The sequence below is a fragment of the Trachypithecus francoisi genome, unplaced genomic scaffold (genome assembly GCF_009764315.1).
Source record: "Trachypithecus francoisi isolate TF-2019V2 unplaced genomic scaffold, Tfra_2.0 Lachesis_group10, whole genome shotgun sequence".
NCBI classification, from domain to species: Eukaryota; Metazoa; Chordata; class Mammalia; order Primates; family Cercopithecidae; genus Trachypithecus; species Trachypithecus francoisi.
Window position 1 is genome coordinate 91,001,253 of NW_022681455.1, and position 18,817 is coordinate 91,020,069.

An 18,817-nucleotide genomic window follows, 5' to 3' on the forward strand; every position below is an offset into this window, starting at 1 on the left:
TCTTTTCCAGGCTCAGTTTCTGCCAAGAGTTGGATAAGAGTCCAGGCTTGCCGGGTGCAGTGGCTCACACCTGTAATCATAGCACTTTGGGAGGCTGAGGCAGGTGGATCACCTGAGTTGGGGAGTTTGAGACCAGCCTGATCAACATGGAGAAGCCCCATCTCTACTAAAAATACAAAATTAGTCGGGCGTGGTGGCACACATCTGTAATCCCATCTACTCGGGAAGCTGAGGCAGGAGAATCACTTGAACCCAGGAGGTGGAGGTTGCCATGAGCCGAGATCACACCATTGCACCCCAGCCTGGACAAGAGAGAAACTCCACCAAAAAAAAAAAAAAAAGAGAAAAGAGAAAAAAAAAATAATAAAAAAGAGTCCAGGTTCTAGAACCAGACAGCCTGGGTCTTACCCCTGCTCCACCATTACCAGCCAGTTCTTCTTGGATGAGTGCCTCAGTTGCCTCAAGTGTAAATGGAGATAATGGCTGGGCCTTCATTACAGGCCATGAGCATTCACTGAGAGAATGTAGGTAATAAAAGTAAGTTGTAGATTGGAGCAAAAGTAATTGTGGTTTCGGACTATGATTTTTAAATTATTGTAACTAGGCTAAAATACATCTTTATTAATCAAAATAGGTACCATTACAATAAACACATTTTTGCCAATAAGAAATAAGTTTGTTTATTCCTGTAGCATAAAAATTCATGCTTTGGGATTTGACAAACTCTTGGAAAGCATTTTCTGCATCCTGCTGGTTGTAGAAGCATTTTCCCTGCAAAAAGTCGAGATTCTTGAAGAAATGGTAGTCAGTTGGCTAGAGGTCAGGTAAATATGGCGGATGAGGCAAAACTTCATAGTCCAGTTCAGCCAACTTTTGAAGCTTTGGTTGTGCGATGTGCAGTCGGGTATTGTGGAGAATTGGACCCTTTCTGTTGACCAATGCCTGCTGCAGGCGTTGCAGTTTTCAGTGCATCTCATTGACTTGACGAGCATACTTCTCAGATGTAATGGTTTCGCCAGGATTCAGAAAGCTGTAGGGGATCAGACCAGCAGCAGACCACCGGTGACCATGACCTTTTTTTTTTTTGGCACAAGTTTGGCTTTGGGAAGTGCTTTGGAGGGTCTTCTTGGTCCAACCACTGAGCTAGTCCTTGCCAGTTGTATAAAATCCACTTTTCATTGCATGTCACAATCGGATCAAGAAATGGTTCACTGTTGTTGTGTAGAAAAAGAGAAGATGACACTTCAAAATGATGATTTTCTTGGTTTTCACTCAGCTCATGAGGCACCCACTTATCGAGCTTTTTCACGTTTCCAATTTGCTTCAAATGCTGAACGACCATGGAATGGTCGATGTTGAGTTCTCAAGTGGTTGTAAGAAGATCAGCTTTGATGATTGCTCTCAATTGGTTATTGTCAACTTCCGATGGCCTGCCAGCACACTCCTTATCTTCCAGGCTCTCGTCTCCTTTGCAAAACTTCTTGAACCACCACTGCACTGTACGTTCGCTAGCAGTTCCTAGGCCAAATGCGTTGTTGATGTTGTGAGTTGTCTCTGCTGCTTTACAACTCATTTTGAATTGGAATAAGAAAATTGCTTGAATTTACTTTTTGTCTAACATCATTTTCATAGTCTAAAATAAATATAAAATAAACAGAAAGTATTAAGTCATTAGCAAAAAATCTTAAAGTGAGAATTGTGCATTAAAATGATGTATAACATAACCACATTTATTTAAGAATGTATGCCAATATCAAATGGCAAATTTCAACAGTGCAAAAACTGCAATTATGTTTATACTAGCCTAATAGAAGCTCAACAAATACTGGCAATTATGATTAGCACTGCCTTAGGGTCAACTTGTAAGACGTTCCTAAAATTGTGGGAAAGGGGGAAGACCTGGAGTGGACATTATCGGAAGGCAAAGCTATACGCAAAAGAGCAACATGGGAGACACATGACTCCTCTGTTACTGTCCCTGGCCCTATCCTGTCTCCCCTCCCTGTTGTCAGCTACCGCATATGTTCTCTAATCTCTGCATCTGTGCCCTCAAAGACCCCCCTAAAAATGGAAATATTACTGCTCATTGGTTATTTTCTATCAATTAAGTACTGTATTAGTCCATTTTCATGCTGATGATAAAGATATACCCAAGACTGGGCACTTTTTGAAAGAAAGAGTTTTATTGGACTCACAGTTCCATGTGGCTGGGGAGGTCTCACAATCATGGCAGAAGGTGAAAGGCACGTCTTACATGGCGGCAGACAGGAGAAGAGGACTTGTTCAGGGAAACTCCCCTTTTTAAAACCATCAGATCTCATGAGACTTATTTACTATAATGAGAACAGGATGGAATTCAATTACCTTCCACTGGCTCCCTCCCACAACATGTGGGAATTCAAGATGAGATTTGGGTGGGGACACAGCAAAACCATATCGAGTACTGTGCAAGTGTTTTAGGTTTGCAGAGAGTGGTGGGTCTTCCCAGCAAGCAGAGTGTGGGGAGGTAATGCAGGGACTGGTGGCTGACTTAATGGCCCGGGACCCATGCCACAAGGAGATGGATGGTGGATGTGAACAGGAGCCTGCTTACACCCATCATTAGATTCTTATGCTTGATGACACAGGCACTCTTTTAGGCCCATTTTGCCAATGAGGAAATTAGAACTAATTTGCTCGAGATCAAAAAAGAAGTGGTATAGGTGGGATTTAAACCCAGGACATCTAGCACTAAAATTCAGGTACTTAACTACTATACTAAGGGAGTGGCTACTTAATTTGATAAACTCATCTAGAGAATGGAAGAGAGATGGGTACATTTCACTGACGGTACTGAGCCTTCGCTGATGAGCTCATTGGGAATCTCAGACATGAGTGGGAGGTGTCTAGGGGACAGGTGGGCTTCAGTGGGCTGGCTAACTCCTGAAGTCTCTTTAACTGGACAGTTTCAAGAGGAAAACCAAGAATCTTTGAAGCTCACCATTCTATTTTCTTCTCCAGGTTGTCCAATAACTGCATCACCTACCTAGGGGCAGAAGCCCTCCTGCAGGCCCTCGAAAGGAATGACACCATCCTGGAAGTCTGGTAAGGCCCCTGGGCAGGCCTGCTTTAGCTCTCCAAGCCTCAGTTTTTCTGTCTGTAAAATGGGGTGGTGGGAGAGAGGAAAATTTCGAGAATCCTTCTGATTCTCACATTCAGGGAGAATGATTCTGCATGTGAGGGATCTGGTTCTCTGTCTAAGAAGTCTTTACATCTTTAAGTAGGAAGCAATGATTTCATTTTTAAACCTTGACTATTTATTCAGCAACTTGTTTGTTCTATGAGATAGTGTAGGAATGGGGATGTGGTTGAAGAATGAAAAGAAAAGTCAGCTCCTGTCCTGCTGGGAACTGCATCTGCCTTCACAGGTCAAAGATATTGGATCAGACCTTCTGCGGTTCTGAATGGAGGTTACACAGGTTAGGAGCAGGTTGCACAGTGTATCCAATTCTCTATAAGAAAGCCATAGTCCTTCATGTATTTGAAAAAAGCAAGAATTGCATTCTTGACAGATTCTTTCGTTGCCTTAAAAAGAATGGCCCTGGGAGTCTGGGCAGCTGGGTCCAGTGTTGTGGACTTTCTCTCTGCTGAGCCACAGCTTCAAAGATTTGTTCTTATTTCCAGGGATCTATTTCTCAGACAGTAAGTAAAGGTTTTTCCTGGCCTAATGTGCTATCAGTGAATGTTACTATGTATGTTCCAGGCACTGGGCTAGAGACTAATATTTAAAAGCCAGGACATTTCCTATAAAAAAATCTGTATCTCAGGGTTTTCTCAAAAGAGCTGGGAACTCTGGATGCCCATTCATGATTCCAGTAGTTAACCAGAGTACAAGAAGGGCTAAGTCTTCTCAGATGGGCAAACCTACTCTGGCTGACTACAGATCCACCAAGCCTATTGCCTTAGACCAGGACCCTTTGGCAACTCATGCCCGTAAGCGTGTGGTCACCCCTGCTTTAAATAGGCAGGCCTTGTCTTCTTTCAAAAAGCATACAAGGCTGCAGCAAATGCAGATATCAAATGATGAAGTTAAAAACAAAAGCTTTGCTGGGCGTGGCAGCTCACACCTGTAATCCCAGCCCTTTGGGTGGCTGAGGCAGGAGGATCACTTGAGGCCAGAAGTTCGACATCAGACCTCTTCTCTTAAAAAATAAAAAATTCAGCTGGGTGCGGTGTAGTTCGTAGCTACTCGGGAGGTTGGGATGGATGGATCCCTTGAACCCAGGAGTTCAAAGCTGCAGTGGGCCATGATTGCGTCACCGCACAGGCGACAGAATTAGATCCCGTCTCTTAAGATAATAAAAAATTTAAAAGTGACTTCAAAAATCTATGCTGTGATGGAGAGATTTTTCCTTCTGTAGGATTGTGACATTTCTGTGGCCTATGACATCATCAGGTTCTGGGCAGAGTGTAGGTTTTCTGTTTCTTTGTTTTTGAAACCATTGCACAGTCCTAAGAAACATTACATTCTGTGTCCTGGGCACCAGCCAACATCAGGTTGATATTTTAAGGGATCTGATGCTATTTGCTGCCTGTTGATGGAACTTGGGAGGGCACCAGGGTTTGCTCATTGCATTCTTGACAGATTCCCTTGTTGCCTTAAAAAGAATCACTGGCCTTGGGGAGTCTGTGGCTGGCTGGGTGCAGTGTTGTGGACTCTCTCTCTCTCTCTCTGCAGAGTCATGGAGCCTTGTTCAGAATGCTTCATGAGCTGCCCTGGTTGACCGAGGGTAAAAACGGCCCTGACTTCCCTGCAAGAAGCACTGCAGCTGGGCCAGAGGGTCAGCCCATCCCAGGCATGGGTTTAAAAAGTGGAGGCTTTTGTTTGAAAGCCCTGCTCTAATTTTGTCCTCACTCAAACCTCTGTTCACTTGATCTCCTTTAGGCTCCGAGGGAACACTTTCTCTCTGGAGGAGGCTGACAAGCTTGGCTGCAGGGACACCAGACTCTTGCTTTGAAGTCTCTGGGAGGATGTTCATCTCAGTTTGTTTGTGAGCAAGCTGTGAGTTTGGGCCCCAGAGGCTGGGTGACATCTGTTGGCAGCCTCTTCAAAATGAGCCCTGTCCTGCCTAAGGCTGAGCTTGTTTTCTGGGAACACCATAGGTCACCTTTATTCTGGCAGAGGAGGGAGCATCAATGCCTCCCAGGATAGACTTTTCCCAAGGCTACTTTTGCCATCGACTTCTTCCCAAGATTCAATCCCAGGATGTACAAGAGGGCCAGCCCCTCCTCCATGGTATGGGGCTGGCCTCTACTGATCCTCCCAGGCTTCCACGTGGGTCAGTGGGGCCCATGGATGTGCTTGTGAACTGAGTGCCTGTTGGTGGAGAGGCCTGGACTATCACAAAAGACCCCTTCCCACTGCTCTGATGAAGAGGAGTACACAGAACACAATTCAGGAAGCAACTTTCTCCATGTCTCAACTCATCCATCCAGGCCATTCCCCATCTCTGGTTCCTTCCCTCCTCCTGGACTCCTGCACACATTTCTTCCTCTGAGGCTGAGATTCAGAATATTAGTGACCTCAGCGTTGACATTTCACTTACAGCACCCCCAACCCTGGCACCCAGGGTGGGAAGGGCTACACCTTAGCCTGCCCTCCTTTCCGGTGTTTAAGACATTTTTGGAAGGGGACACATGACAGCCGTTTGTTCCCCCAAGACATTCTAGGTTTGCAAGAAAAATATGACCACACTCCAGCTGGGATCACACGTGGACTTTTATTTCCAGTGAAATCAATTACTCTTCAGTTAAGCCTTTGGAAACAGCTCCACTTTAAAAAGCTCCAAATGCAGCTTTAAAAAATTAATCTGGGCCAGAATTTCAAACGGCCTCACTAGGTTTCTGGTTGATGCCTGTGAACTGAACTCTGACGACAGACTTCTGAAATAGACTCACAAGAGGCAGTTCCATTTCATTTGTGCTAGAATGCCTTAGGATGTACAGTTATGGATTGAAAGCTTACAGGAAAAAAATTAGGCCCTTCCTTCTAAGCAAAGGTCTTCCTGGATTATTCAAAATGATACATGTTGAAGCCTTTGTAAATTGTCAGATGCTGTGCAAATGTTATTATTTTAAACATTAAGATGTGTGAAAACTGGTTAATATTTATAAATCACTTTGTTTTATTGTCTTAAGTTTATACTTTTATAGACAACATGGCCGTGAACTTTATGCTGTAAATAATCAGAGGGGAATAAAGTATTGAGTCAAAACAGCCATCTTCCTTGTGACCAAACATTTAAAAATATTCTGGCCAGGCACAGTGTCTCACTACTGTAATCCTATCACTTTGGGAGGCGGAGGTGGGCGGATCACCTGAGGTCGGGGGTTTGAGACCAGCCTGACCAACATGGAGAAACCCCGTCTCTACTAAAAATAGCAGAGGTTGCAGTGAGCCGAGATCACACCACTGCCCTCCAGCCTGGGCAACAAGAGTGGAACTCCGTCTCGAATAAATAAATAAAATACAAAATAAAAATATTCCTAAAGCTTATCAAATTTTCAAGCACAATTTTCTACTTGAAGGGGGTGGAAATGATATTTTCAACCCAATCTTGTATAGCTTAAGGCAAAAGCAATTCTTAGAAAATAGCCAGGCAATCAAAACACTTTTGGCTTCAGTTTAGAAAAATTTAACCCCGTGGAGTTTTCAGCTGTGCACGAGCCTCCCCGTACCCAGCCTAAAACGCTGCAACACATGTGAAAAGGCCCCTTGGCTGCCCTGCATTCCCTCAAAGTGGCACCAGGAGTCTTTAACAGGAGAAAGATGGAGAAGGTTTACCTACGGCTGGCTCTCCACAGTGAGCAGCCTCTCAAGCAGGCCTTGTGTTAAAATAATGCTTAGCTACGTTTAATGGGCAAGGGATCAGGTGGTCGCCCAGCAAGGTGAAATGCTACTTCCTTGAAATTTCTCTTTAAATTTCTCTTATAAGGAAACTGCGATTGCATTTGTGCGTGTCTGGCTCGCTCGGTGTTGCGGCATCTCCCTGGACCCTGCGTGGGAATGTGTCGGTGGGTTTTCTTTGTGATTGGTGCCGTGTTCTGCCCAGACCATTGTTTCTAATATAGCAGATCAGGAGGAAGGTAGTGATGAGTCTCCTTTCACTGAGATGAACCCACAGCAGTCCATTTGCATAGCACTATATTGGGTTGTCAATTTGTCATCTTTAAATTCATTCAGCAATGAGGCCAGGCATGGTGGCTCAACCCTGTAATCTCAGCACTTTGGGAGGCTGAGGCAAGTGGATCACTTGAGGTCAGGAGTTCAAGACCAGCCTGGCCAACATGGCGAAACCCTGTCTCTACTAAAAATAGAAGAAGAAAAAAATAAGTTAGCTGGGTGTGGCAGCGCATGCCTGTAATCCCAGCTACTTGGGAATCTGAGGCAGGAGAATCGCTTGAATCTTGGAGGAGAAGGTTGCAGTGAGCTGAGATCATGCCACTGCACTCCAGCCTGGGCGACAGAGCGAGACTGTCATAAATTAATTAATTCATTAATTCAGCAATGATTTATTAACCAGTTATATAAGGACGACCAGTGGATGGACAAAACAGACATGGTCCTCAAGGTGCTTAGGTGAGGGTAGAGGGAGAGGCAGGCAGAAAACAAGTCAGTTGAAAAAGACATGAAAAAGTCTTCAGCCAGGCACTGTGGCTCATGCCTGTAATCTCAGCACTTTGGGAAGCCGAGGCGGGCAGATCACTTGAAGTTGGAAGTTTGAGACCAGCCTGGCCAACATGGTGAAAACCCATCTCTACTAAAAATACAAAAATTAGCCGGACATGGTAGCAGGTGCCTATAGTCCAGGTACTTGGGAGGCTGAAGTAGGATAACTGCTTGACCCCGGGAGGCAGAGGTTGCAGTGAGCTGAGATCACACTACTGCACTCTAGCCTGGGCAACAGAGCAAGACTCTGTATCAAAAAAAAAAAAAAAGTCTTCAGGCTGTTGAGGGGCTGGTCCGAGACAGGTTGTCTGAGGAGGTGCCAGGTAAGCTGTGTCCCCAAGAATGAGAAAGATATGGCCAAGCAAAGAGTGAGAGGGAAGAAGGGAGCATTCTAGTCATGGGGGGACAAGCAGTACAAAGACCCTGGTGGGTGAAGGAGCCTGGTATGCATGGTAGGCTCAATAGTCACTCCCAAAGATACGTAGATTCTAATTCCCGGGACCCTGGGAATGTTGCCTTACATGGCAAAAGGGACTTTGGAGGTGGGATTCAGTTAAGGGTCTTGAGATGGGAAGATTATCCTGGGTTACCTGGATGGGCCTTAAATGCAATCGCAGTTTCCTTATAAGAGAAATTTAAAGGACAATGTAAAGCAAAGGGAAATATGACACCAGAGAAGAAAGCAATGTGATCACCAAGTAAGATGCTACACTCCTGGCTTTGAAGGTGGAGGAAGGTGCCATGAGCCAAGGATTGCAACTCTAGAAGCTGAAGAAGACCAGGAAATAGATTATCCCCTAGAACCTCTGCAAGGAGCATAGCCCTGCCTGCCTTGGCTCCAGCCCATTTTGGACTTCTGGGCTCCAGGACTATAAGGAAATAATTTGTGTCATTTCCTGCAGCAGCCATAGGAAACTAATACACTATGTTGGAGGCAAGCTAAGGGAAAGGTGTCACTAGATGGGTTTGCAGAGGTAGGTAGGTCCAGTTCAGGAAAGGTGTCACTGGCCACAGTCAAGAATTTGGTCTTGATCTTGGAATAACATCAAGGCCTTGGAAAGTTCTAAGCAGGGGAGATGTGAACCAATTTACAGTTAAGGAAGACCTTCTTTGCTCCTGGGTGGAGATGGGACAGGAATATGTAGGGGTGGGCATGGGAGGCAGAAGAAGTGGGGAGGCTGCCTCAGAGCTATTGCAGGTGAGAGGCGGTTGGCAGTGGAGGTGGAGAGAAGCGGATGGATTCCAGAGACATTCTGGAGGTAGATTCCCAAGAGCCTACGAATGGGTTGGATGGGAGGGATGAGGGAATGGCAGACATCAAGGATGACTCATAGAATTCTGACTTGAGAAACTGGGGGCCTGGGAAAGTTGGGTAGGAAACCAGTTTGGAAGTGGGAGGGAGTTCTGTTTTGAATTGTCAAGTTTGAGACACTGAAATGGAGAAGTTAAGTGGAGACGTCAAAAGATGGTGTGAATTTGGAGCTCATGGGAAAGGTCACAGCCAGAGGTAACAGCGTGGGCGTCCTTAGTGTCAAACTGAGAATGGGGCCCTTGAGTCTGGATGACATGAGCTAGAAAGAGATTATGGATAAAGAAGAGGTCAAGAGGGCCTAGGTAAGATGGTACTGAGATGGTATGTGATTCCTGGTAGAGTTCAGAGTAGGAGAAATTCCCTAATTTTCAGAAATCCAGCGGATTCCACCAAAAGCCTCCTGGGCCAGTGTAGGGAACTAGGGAAGTAGGATTCTTGATTGTAAGCTTCTCTGATAGGAAAGTTACCTGAAAGGTACATGCTCATGGCCAGAAGTTTATCCACGAGCAGACAGATTCCAGTTTTGCAGCCAAGAATACATAATTCTCATGCACAGAAAAACAAGGTATTAGAGCAGAATTTTAAAAACAGCCTCAGACTTTCATCATATTCACCACCATCCTGGAAGAAAAAGGATGCCAATCTGAGGGCCCTTCCCTCCCCATAGCACCAAACAAAAAGCTGAAATGAATACATCCCACAGAAAGGTGAGAGGTAGAGTCATATTCCAAGCGGCTGAGCTGAGACTAACCCTTCATTCCATTATTGTACCAGGACAGCTTCAAGCCTCCTTCTTCACTCGGGTGAGTGGTCCAGCCCAGTGTGTGAGGCGCCCAGTACTCAGGGCAATGCCTGGCAGTGCCTGGGCACAAGAGAATGAGCTGCCTCAGGCCCTGGGTGGAGGGTTCCAGGTGAACTGTAAGGTCATAAAGGACATTTGCCCTGGAGAATCACAGGTGGAGATCACAGCAGGGAAGACTGGCAATCCAGGCTCTTTGATTGGCTTCCCTTGGACAGTTTTTTTTCCCTCTAAATTTAATCACAACCTATTATTATTTCCTGAACAATCCACAGATCCAGTCCCCTAAGCATCACCACTCCCCTGATCACTCACCCTGAAAATGCTTCTTTTCAGGAGTGCTACATCTCTTTCTGCTTTATAACAACTTATCTCTTGATATCTTCAGTTCCACACCCCCTTGCATCCCTCCCTCTCTCCTCCTCTGCCTCCACCCCCAGGAAACAAGGGGTTCCCTTTGGGATCCATCCTTGCCTGGGTTACTCCATCAGTCTCCCTGTTACTGCCTTTGACCTGAGGCGTGAACCTATTAAAACATAAGTCAGATCAGCCACTGCTCTGATGTAAACCCTCCCGGACTTCTTGTCTGGTGCAGGGTAAAAGTCAAGGTCTCATCTGACTTGGACCGCCTGTGTCCTCTCTGGCCTCCCGTTTGCCACTCACACCTCTTCTCTGGGCTCCAACCTCACTGGCTTCTTTGCTGTTCCCTGAGCATACCAGGCACATTGCTGAGGACACCAGGCACATTGCTGCTTCCAGACGTTTGCACTCGTCTGTCCCCTCCTATGAGAACACTGTTCCCTGAGACGGTAGTGTGGTTGGCTTCTTCATTGCCTTCGGGTCTTAGTTCAAATGCCACCGACATGAGGTAGTCCTTCCCTGAACAATCTACTTAAATAGCAGTTTCCAATCACTGCCTACCCTCCTTTGTATTGTCTTCTGTGCATGAACTACCTGACACGTGGTCAGTTTTCCCTTCCCCTAGAATGTCAGCTTCTGGAGAACAGGAACCAGGCTCACTGCAGTGTCCTCAGAGTCTACAAAGGTGCCTAGCACATAGTAGGTGCTCAATACGTATTTGTTGAATGAAGGAAGGATCCACTTTCTTTATTAAAGGGGGCAGAAAATAGAAGTTGGGGCAGCTTATAAGAATGAGTCACCCTGGCCGGGCACGGTGGCTCACACCTGTAATCCTAGCACTTTGGGAGGCTGATGTCAGGAGATCGAGACCATCCTGGCTAACACGGTGAAACCTCGTCTCTACTAAAAAATACAAAAAATTAGCCGAGTATGGTGGCGGGTGCCTGTAGTCCCAGCTACTCAAGAGGCTGAGGCAGGAGAATGGCGTGAACCTGGGAGGCAGAGCTTGCAGTGAGCCGAGATTGCACCACTGCACTCCAGCCTGGGCGACAGAGCAAGACTCTGTCTCAAAAGAAAAAAAAAAAAAAAAAAGAGTCACCCTTTTTCTGACATCGTTTGTGTCTCCTTCCTAAAGGAGGAAGATTCCCTGGGACATGGAACAATCCCTAATGCATCAACTGCCCAAAATGGGATCCAGATGTAGCAGAGAGTTCCCTTTAATAAAGAGCTTTGTGTGTGTGTTTTAAAAATCAAACATAGAAATTATTTGTCATTGATACCAGCAAATAGCTCAAATGGGACAGCATGGATTTATAGTTCAGCTGGATTAGTTTAAAGATGATTAAAGTAATCCCCTTTATCTTATCAAAAAGAGCTTTTAGGTGGTCAGAGTAAAAGTCCTCAGACAGAATGTTCAGTCGCACTTGGAATTTCCCTTGCCTGAGAGATAAGCACATCTCAGAGATGGAAGACCTCAACCCATCATCCATGGATCAAAACACTGTGCTGGGCTACCATGGAGAAAGCGCCTGTGACGTATCCTTGCTTGTGTGGATACCTGGTCCAGTTAGCCCCTTGGCCCAGTGTTCATTCTGAATGCCCATATTCACAGGATTGGTGGGAAATGGCTAGAACCACGGGAGGTTGGATGGACATCTGGGAGTTGCCATTTACTAAGATGGGGAGTGCAGAGGGATTGCAGGGGGTGCTGGTGGGGAATATCAGGAGTTCGCTTCTGGCTGTGTTGAGTGGAGATGCTGAGAAGGTGGTAGGATATAAAAGAGACATCAAATTTGGAGAGAATGCAAGTAGGAGGTACCCTGTGGTAGGCACTGGGAAGCATGGAGCAGAGTCTAGTCAATAACCATGACTGGTGCCACTGAGCAGGTTCCCTTGAGTCCTGACCATATGTTACCCTATGTCCCATGCCCCTACCAGGCTACCTGGAGCTTACCATCCTCCGTGGGGAAAGCTCCATTCAATTCAATAGTTTTATGTTAGGTTCCTGCTGTGTGCAATGACAGAACGACATGAGACAGCTTAGTATCAGTGTTAGGTCAGGCACAGTGGCTCATGCCTGTAATCCCAGCACTTTGGGAGGCCAAGGCAGCAGGATCTCTTGAAGCCAGGAGTTCAAGACCAGCCTGGGCAACATGGTCAGACCCTCATCTCTACTCAAAAGAGAAAAGTTAGCTGGGCATGGTGGTGTGTACCTGTAGTCTCAGCTACTTGGGAGACTGAGGTGGGAGGATCACTTGAGCCCAAGAGACGGGGCTGCAGTGAGCTATGATTGTGCCACTGTACTCTAGCCTGGGCAACAGAGTGAGACCCCATCTCAAACAAAAACCAAAAAATCAGCGTTATGTTCCCTGCAAAACCCTTCAAAAGCTTCCCATTACTCTTGGGATGGAGAACAACCCCTATCCTTGGCTCCCAAGGCCCTTTTGTGCCCTCATTGTCTGTGCTCTGCCTCTTCCAGTTTCTTCAACAGGTCATGCACTTTCCTATTCCCTCTTTCTGGAGTGTTCCCCCTCACTCCTGCCTGCCAGTTATCTTTCCCATCTCATCTCAAAGGTGACTTCCTCAAACAGGGCTTCCCTGAGTGGCCAACCTCCCTTTAGGCATGCTCAGAGAGATTCTTCTTCTGAGGCTTACCACAGCTTTAGTTAAGTAAGTGATCATCTAATGAGTATTTTAGTTTGCCTTTTTTTTTGCCAGAGGGAGGGTGGTATCTCTCTTGTACACTGCTGTTTCCTGGTACCTGCTCAATAACTCAACTGCTAGTTCCATGAACCCAGGACCAGGTTGGATGGAAGAGGCTGTGGGGTGGTGGATTGAGAGAGGTCATTAGTGAGGGCTGGAGCCTCTGCGAAGACATGTCTGTAAAGGATTTTGACTAGGTCCTCCATGAAGGGAGGATTTGGAAGGCAGAGAGGATGAGCATTTCAGTTGGGGAATCCATTTTTAACAGAGGTGGAAAGAGCCTTGGCTTGGAATCAGGGTCTCGGCCCATCTCCTGAGTGACAGGGGGCTAGTAATTTACCGTCTTCGGGCCTTCATCTCCCATCTGTAAAGTGAGAGGCTGGTTTACCAAAGACTGCAAATAATAGCACCATGACACTATCTCCCCATCTCATCCCCTGGCAGACATCTCTCTTCCCTGTGAGCCTGAATACAAGTTCAGAATTAGCTTTAACGCAATGTTCTAGGCAGCCATTCCCAATTGATAGGAAACGATAATTGAGATAAGCCCTATTTGTCGGGCTTGACTTGGATGAAGATCCCTTAGATGTTGTCAGGCCCTGGCACTGAGTCAGTGAACATATGACAGGACAGACCCTCGGGAAGAAAGCCCTGTGGAAGTAGAGACCTCAGCAGCACCAAATGCCATCAACAGAAAGGACACAAAAATGGGCCGGGCACGTTGGCTCATGCCTGTAATCCCAGCACTTTGGGAGGCTGAGGCAGGCAGATCACTTGAGGTCAGGAGTTTGAGGCCAGCCTGGCCAATATGGTGAAACCCCGTCTCTACTAAAAATACAAAAATTAGCTGGGCATGGTGGCAGGCGCCTGTAATCCCAGCTACTTGGGAAGCTGAGGCAGGAGAATCTCTTGAACCTGGGAGGCGGAGGTTGCAGTGAGCTGAGATCCCGCCACTGCCCTCCAGCCTAGGCAACAGAGCAAGACTCTGTTTCAAAACAAACAAACAAACAAACAAAAAACCCTAGCAGCAACAACAACAAAAACAAAAAGAAGGGACATGAAAATATTCCAGTCCAGAGTGGCAAACTTGAACGCCTTAAGGGACCAGTGGATGTAGATCATGCAGATAAGAGAAGTGGTCCCAGTGGTAACATGAGAATGTTTGCCTTGCCTAAAAGGACTGCAAATCTCTCTCCTTTACATTCTTTTCTCTTTCCTCCTTCTTATTGTATGGGTTAGGCAAAACCAAATTTCAGCTGAAATTTTCTTCCAGACAGTTAGACTGTGACCTCTGAGTCCTTCCAGCTTTATTGGAGAAAAAAGATGTAGAGGAGAACGGTGTTGCCTAAGGCCACACAAGCCAGGCCTGTTGATTTACAACTTATGGCTTCCTTCGGCAGTGTGGTCATGAAGCTTGGAAAACAGGAAGACAGAGGTGACAAAAGAGGGACAGGAGTAGAAAGAGGCTTAGGTTTTCAAAAGATGCTCATTTCATTTTGGATGACTATGGCAGGGAAGAGTGGTGGCCTGTCTACTGCTACTGTTACTCATCACTCATGTGACTACTTTTATGTATTCATTGGTTTAAATTCCCTGGATCTCCAGAAACATGTTACTTTCCACTGGGGGAAATTTGTGTCATGGTTAAACACACACACATACACGCGCACACACACACACCCCTCCTCCTTTCTCAGTGTTAATCACCTTCTCCTATAATTAGCACTTAAAATGTCAAAGGAGAAGAAATTAATTAACAGGAGTATCCAGTGCAGCAAGGCTCTGGGACTGATTATAAAAAGCACTTCCTTAAATATTTTGAGTACTTTTGGGAATCAGAAGCCTCCCTTCTAATTGAAAGATCCTTAACTACACCCTAAGTCCTGGCTGGTGGCCAGGGGTGCAGGGCTGAGTGAGGCGGCGTGTGGAAATCCCTTCTTCACCATCCTTGGGAAAATTCCCTCCTAACTGGGATAGGTGGCAACAGAGGTTCGGAAACAGCAAGCGTCCCAGGCTGAATCTGCCAGGGAGGAAGAGATGAACCTTTCCTGAGTTAGTACTGCGTGCCAGAAACTTTAACTCAGTATTTTGCCACAATCCTGTAAGACAACCGATACTATGATCTCCATTTTACAGATGAGGACATTGAGGCACAGCGTGGTTGTGACTTCCCCAGGTCACGCAGCCACTGAATGAAAGCGCCAAAGATTCAAACTGAGTTCTGATTCTAAAGCTTTGCTCTCTCACGGCATCCCGGAATCCTATTCCTAACCTTCATCTGGACTCTCAACCCAGCCCAAACCTAAGCGTCTACAGTTTTGACAGCTGAGGCAGGAGCACGGGAGGTGGAGCTGGTGACAGCGCAGGGCCCCGCCCCGCCCCGGCTCCGGCATCAGCCAATGGTGACGCGACATCCACACCCTTTCGCCCAATCAGCTTGAGCTTCCCGCCTCCATCCCCGCGCTTCTCCGCCCCGCCCCTCCGCTTTCCCTTTGGTTCCACCGAGCTTGACAGAGCGGAAAGTCCCTTCGGCCGGCGCCGGGCCGGCAGCCATTGGAGGAAGGTCTGTCACAGGGAGGCCCAATCAGGGCCCGCTCAAGAGGGAAGCTCGGCCTGCGATTGGCCAGCGCGGCGTCTGCCCCCTCCGCCCCCGCTCCCTCCCTCTCCTCTGGGCGGTTCGGAGGCGGGGCAGGTGGGGGCGGGCCCAGGTAGCAGGTTCGGCTGCGCGGGGGCCGCGCGTCGGAGGTAAATACTAGGGCGGTGGGTGTGGGGCGCCGGGGCCGGCCCGGGACGCAGGCTGGGGAGCCGGGGCGAGGGGCGACGCCCCGCCGCCCGAGGTTAGTGAGTGAGCGGGCGGCGGGCGGCCGGATCCCCTCGGCGCAGCCGCCCGGCCTCAGGGCGTCCGGAGCCACTGCGGCGACCGTCGGGCCCTCGGCGCCGGCCCGTTAGTTGCCCGGGCCTGAGCCGGCCGGGCCAGTGGGGTGCGGAGCACGCTGACGTCAGCCCGGGCTTCCCCACCCCCGGGGCTTCCCCATCCCCCGAGGCTTCCCGGGAGGGCTCCGAGTCCGGGGAGCGTGCGGGGTCGCCACCGTCGGGACCCTCGGAGGAGAGAGGACTTGGGGCGGGAGTCGCGCGGGACCCTGTTCCCCTCCTCGCCTCCCACCCCGTTTACAGATGGGGAGACTGAGGCACAGGCCGCTGGCTGGCCCCGACGGCCACGGTTGGCCTCCGGAGCCCGGGGCTGTGATTCCTACGGTCCGCGCCGCGGGGCGTATGCAGCGATCGATTTTGCGGGTGTTGGTGGCTCCCGTCCAGGAATCGCAGTCGGGGTTCTGGCCTCGATAATGGCGTGTTCTGCTTTTTCTTTCAGTTTCCCCCTTTCCAGGGTGAGGATGGTTCTACACAGCCACCTGGAGTTCCTTAGTTGAAAGGTGCGCCCTGTTGTGACAGGTATTCTTTCTTTATGTTTTTCTTTTATGTTAACAATGGTGGGGGCGGGGGGGCGGGGAGCGGCAGGGGAGCGGGGGGGAAGTCATGAAATCTTGAGGAAGATGGTGTTGAGTTTGGTACTCAGCTGGGTCAGCTGCCGGTTATTCATGCACTTGGCTTCGTTTCTCTTCCACCCCTTGGCATTTGAATGTTTTAGGATAGTTGTCATCTTCCAGCTACCAAGCCTGTGGCCTTGCAATCTCCCAGCCCCCATCATCCCTGCCACTTTCTTTTCCCCAGTTTTTCCTGGAAAGTTATATCCTTAGCTCAGCTAAGGAGCATGCCTACCTTGCTTTTGAATTGGGGCTAACTAGAGATCTTAATAAGATTGTTCATTTTGTAATCATTGGCTCTCAGAGAAGCACCCAGGCCTTGAGAGGGTGTTCATTTGATTGTTGGCTTTCTACATACCCCCTCATGCCCCAAGTAGATTGAATGGCCTTAAGAATTTAGCCTGCCATTCCCCGCTGAGTAGTGGGTGGATTTGAACTAGAACAGTATTAGGAGAAAATGATTTGCTGGAAATTCTTATTGAAGTTCATGTACTCTGAATGTCGATAACACCCAGAACATTCTCTAATATTCTGCTACAAAACTGTATAGTATTCTTGCAAATAAACCTTCCTTTGGGTGGTAACTTTTGTGAGAAGCAGATAAGGCTTGTTGTATAAAGCAACAACTAACATTAAGCAGCAATAATTTTTGTAGTCTGTCATACCTAAACTGTGGTTTGTTTGATTTAAGGAAGTCTCCAGCACAAGGAGAGAGAAAGGAATACTTACGTTGTTTATCGAACTATTAGTATTTTGTTCCTGATTTTCACACTATGATCTTAAATTAGTTTTTTTTTTTTTTTCCCATTGGTTGAACAGAATTTATAAGTACCTACATGCTAGTGAGGCTCTAGGAAGCTAGTTTCAAATAAACCTCAAAACAACTTGGTTTCGTAATTGTGAAATTTTCTGTATTTGTTTCTTATATGTGTAACAATGAAGTGGTTTAGCATGATTTCATTTTATCCAGAGAATTAGTGAAGTTTTAGGCAAAATTCATTAAATGCTCCCAATTCCTTAGTCTTTTTCTCTTCTCTTTCTCTTGTTTTAATCCCTTAAACAGGAGGAGGAAATGCAATTTTGTTTTCACTGTTAGCACTTGAGTCTTTCATTCATTTCTCCGTATTCAGTGCCTAGCATATGCCAGGCTCTCGTGTGGGCACTGGATAATATAAAAATGAAGGACTTGGGGAATTCACAGTTTGGCAGTGGAGTGGCTAGGTTTAACACTAGAGAGGCAGCAGTATTCCTTGTTCCGGTGGGAATATGCAGATGTGAGAGGCTTTTCTTTTCTTTTGACCTTATAAGTCCCACTTATATTAGGGACTGTGTACTTGTGACACAAATGAGTCATTGAGGAAAATTAAAACGGACTCAGTCTTTTTTCTGGCCACGGAATTTCTGTATCCCTATTCTTTAGCTGTTTAGAAATATAACAACTTTGTCTTTTAGTGAGAGGTGTTCTTTTTTAAAAGGGTAATCATTCTAGCTATCCAGAAGCTTTTGGGAAAAGGCCCACGTGTCTTCTTTCTTTGGTGTTCACGCTGACCTTCCTACCTCTTTGCCATTTGTAATTAGGGGCAGAATTAAGTATTGTAATTTTTATTCTAATTTCGGTAGCTTCCTTTTTAGAACAAGCAGGATATCTCAAGAGATGCAAAAAGCTCTTGAATTGGATCTGTCTTTATGAGATCCTTATGAACAATATAACCTGATAACTTGAGAATCAGAAAGACACTGTTATCTTCTGGATAAGTTAACCATTGTTAGTTTTCTGTAACTACTGATGTTCCTTTGTAGTATATGTTGCCTTTCGGAATGTGGTAATTGTAATCTTTAACATTTTCATGTAAAACTTATTTCCTGATCATCTTTCCATTGCCTTCATGGAAAATTGATAAATATTTGTGCCTTCCAACCCTCATCTTGGTTTAATGACTTTATCTTAATACAAGTAAGTTCCCCTTTACGTAGAATCCAGACCATCAACAAGCTCAGATAACCAGAAATGTTTTCAAATCTATGTGAACCTGAACTGTTCTCCTTCTTCAGTGTCCTCAAAGGAAAGACCTTCTGTTCAACATGGCTTTAGGGTTAAACATATTAACTGTGTTTCAACTCGTTGGTAATTTTCATTCAGTATTTATTACCAGGATATTCATAATCACACAGTTATCCAGCCTGAAGTAAGATAGTATTTAGATGAGTCATTTGTGATATACTCACTCAAAGTGATTCAACCTGCAAAGTAATAACAGAATACAAATGAAAATTTCTCCCTTCACACTGACCCCTCATCCCCACCTGCCCTACAGTGACTTTGAATTTAGCTGTGCTTCTTTTTCTTTCAGTTGTCTTACTGTTCCCTAGGCCTTTACTTAAAGGCAGAAGCT

The 18,817-nt window shown here is 46.6% G+C and overlaps 2 protein-coding genes and 1 long non-coding RNA gene across 10 annotated transcripts in view; 2 read left to right on the forward strand and 1 right to left on the reverse strand.

Moving 5' to 3' along the window:
* The window catches only part of NOD2 (nucleotide binding oligomerization domain containing 2), a 39,534-nt gene extending 33,275 nt beyond the window's left edge, over positions 1–6,259 (forward strand). For all 3 annotated transcript variants that reach the window (XM_033218368.1, XM_033218370.1, XM_033218367.1), the window contains 2 exons: positions 3,001–3,084; positions 4,925–6,259. In XM_033218368.1, coding sequence (XP_033074259.1) covers positions 3,001–3,084; positions 4,925–4,997 — 157 coding nt within the window. In that variant the 3' untranslated portion in view covers positions 4,998–6,259. The remainder of the gene's footprint in view (positions 1–3,000; positions 3,085–4,924) is intronic.
* Positions 1,075–16,270, reverse strand: LOC117087776. Its single transcript, XR_004438910.1, has 2 exons — positions 16,137–16,270; positions 1,075–1,633 (listed from the first exon to the last, which is right to left on the reverse strand). It is a non-coding gene; the product is annotated as an uncharacterized LOC117087776 (long non-coding RNA).
* Positions 15,545–18,817, forward strand: part of CYLD (CYLD lysine 63 deubiquitinase) — a 65,717-nt gene continuing 62,444 nt past the window's right edge. The window contains exons 1-2 of one of the 6 annotated variants that reach the window (XM_033218377.1): positions 15,545–15,627; positions 16,253–16,332. The gene's annotated coding sequence lies outside the window, so the exon portion shown is untranslated. Of the gene's footprint in view, positions 15,720–16,252; positions 16,333–18,817 lie in introns of all 6 variants that reach the window. The other 5 variants (XM_033218375.1, XM_033218372.1, XM_033218376.1 and 2 more) reach the window with 5 other exon arrangements.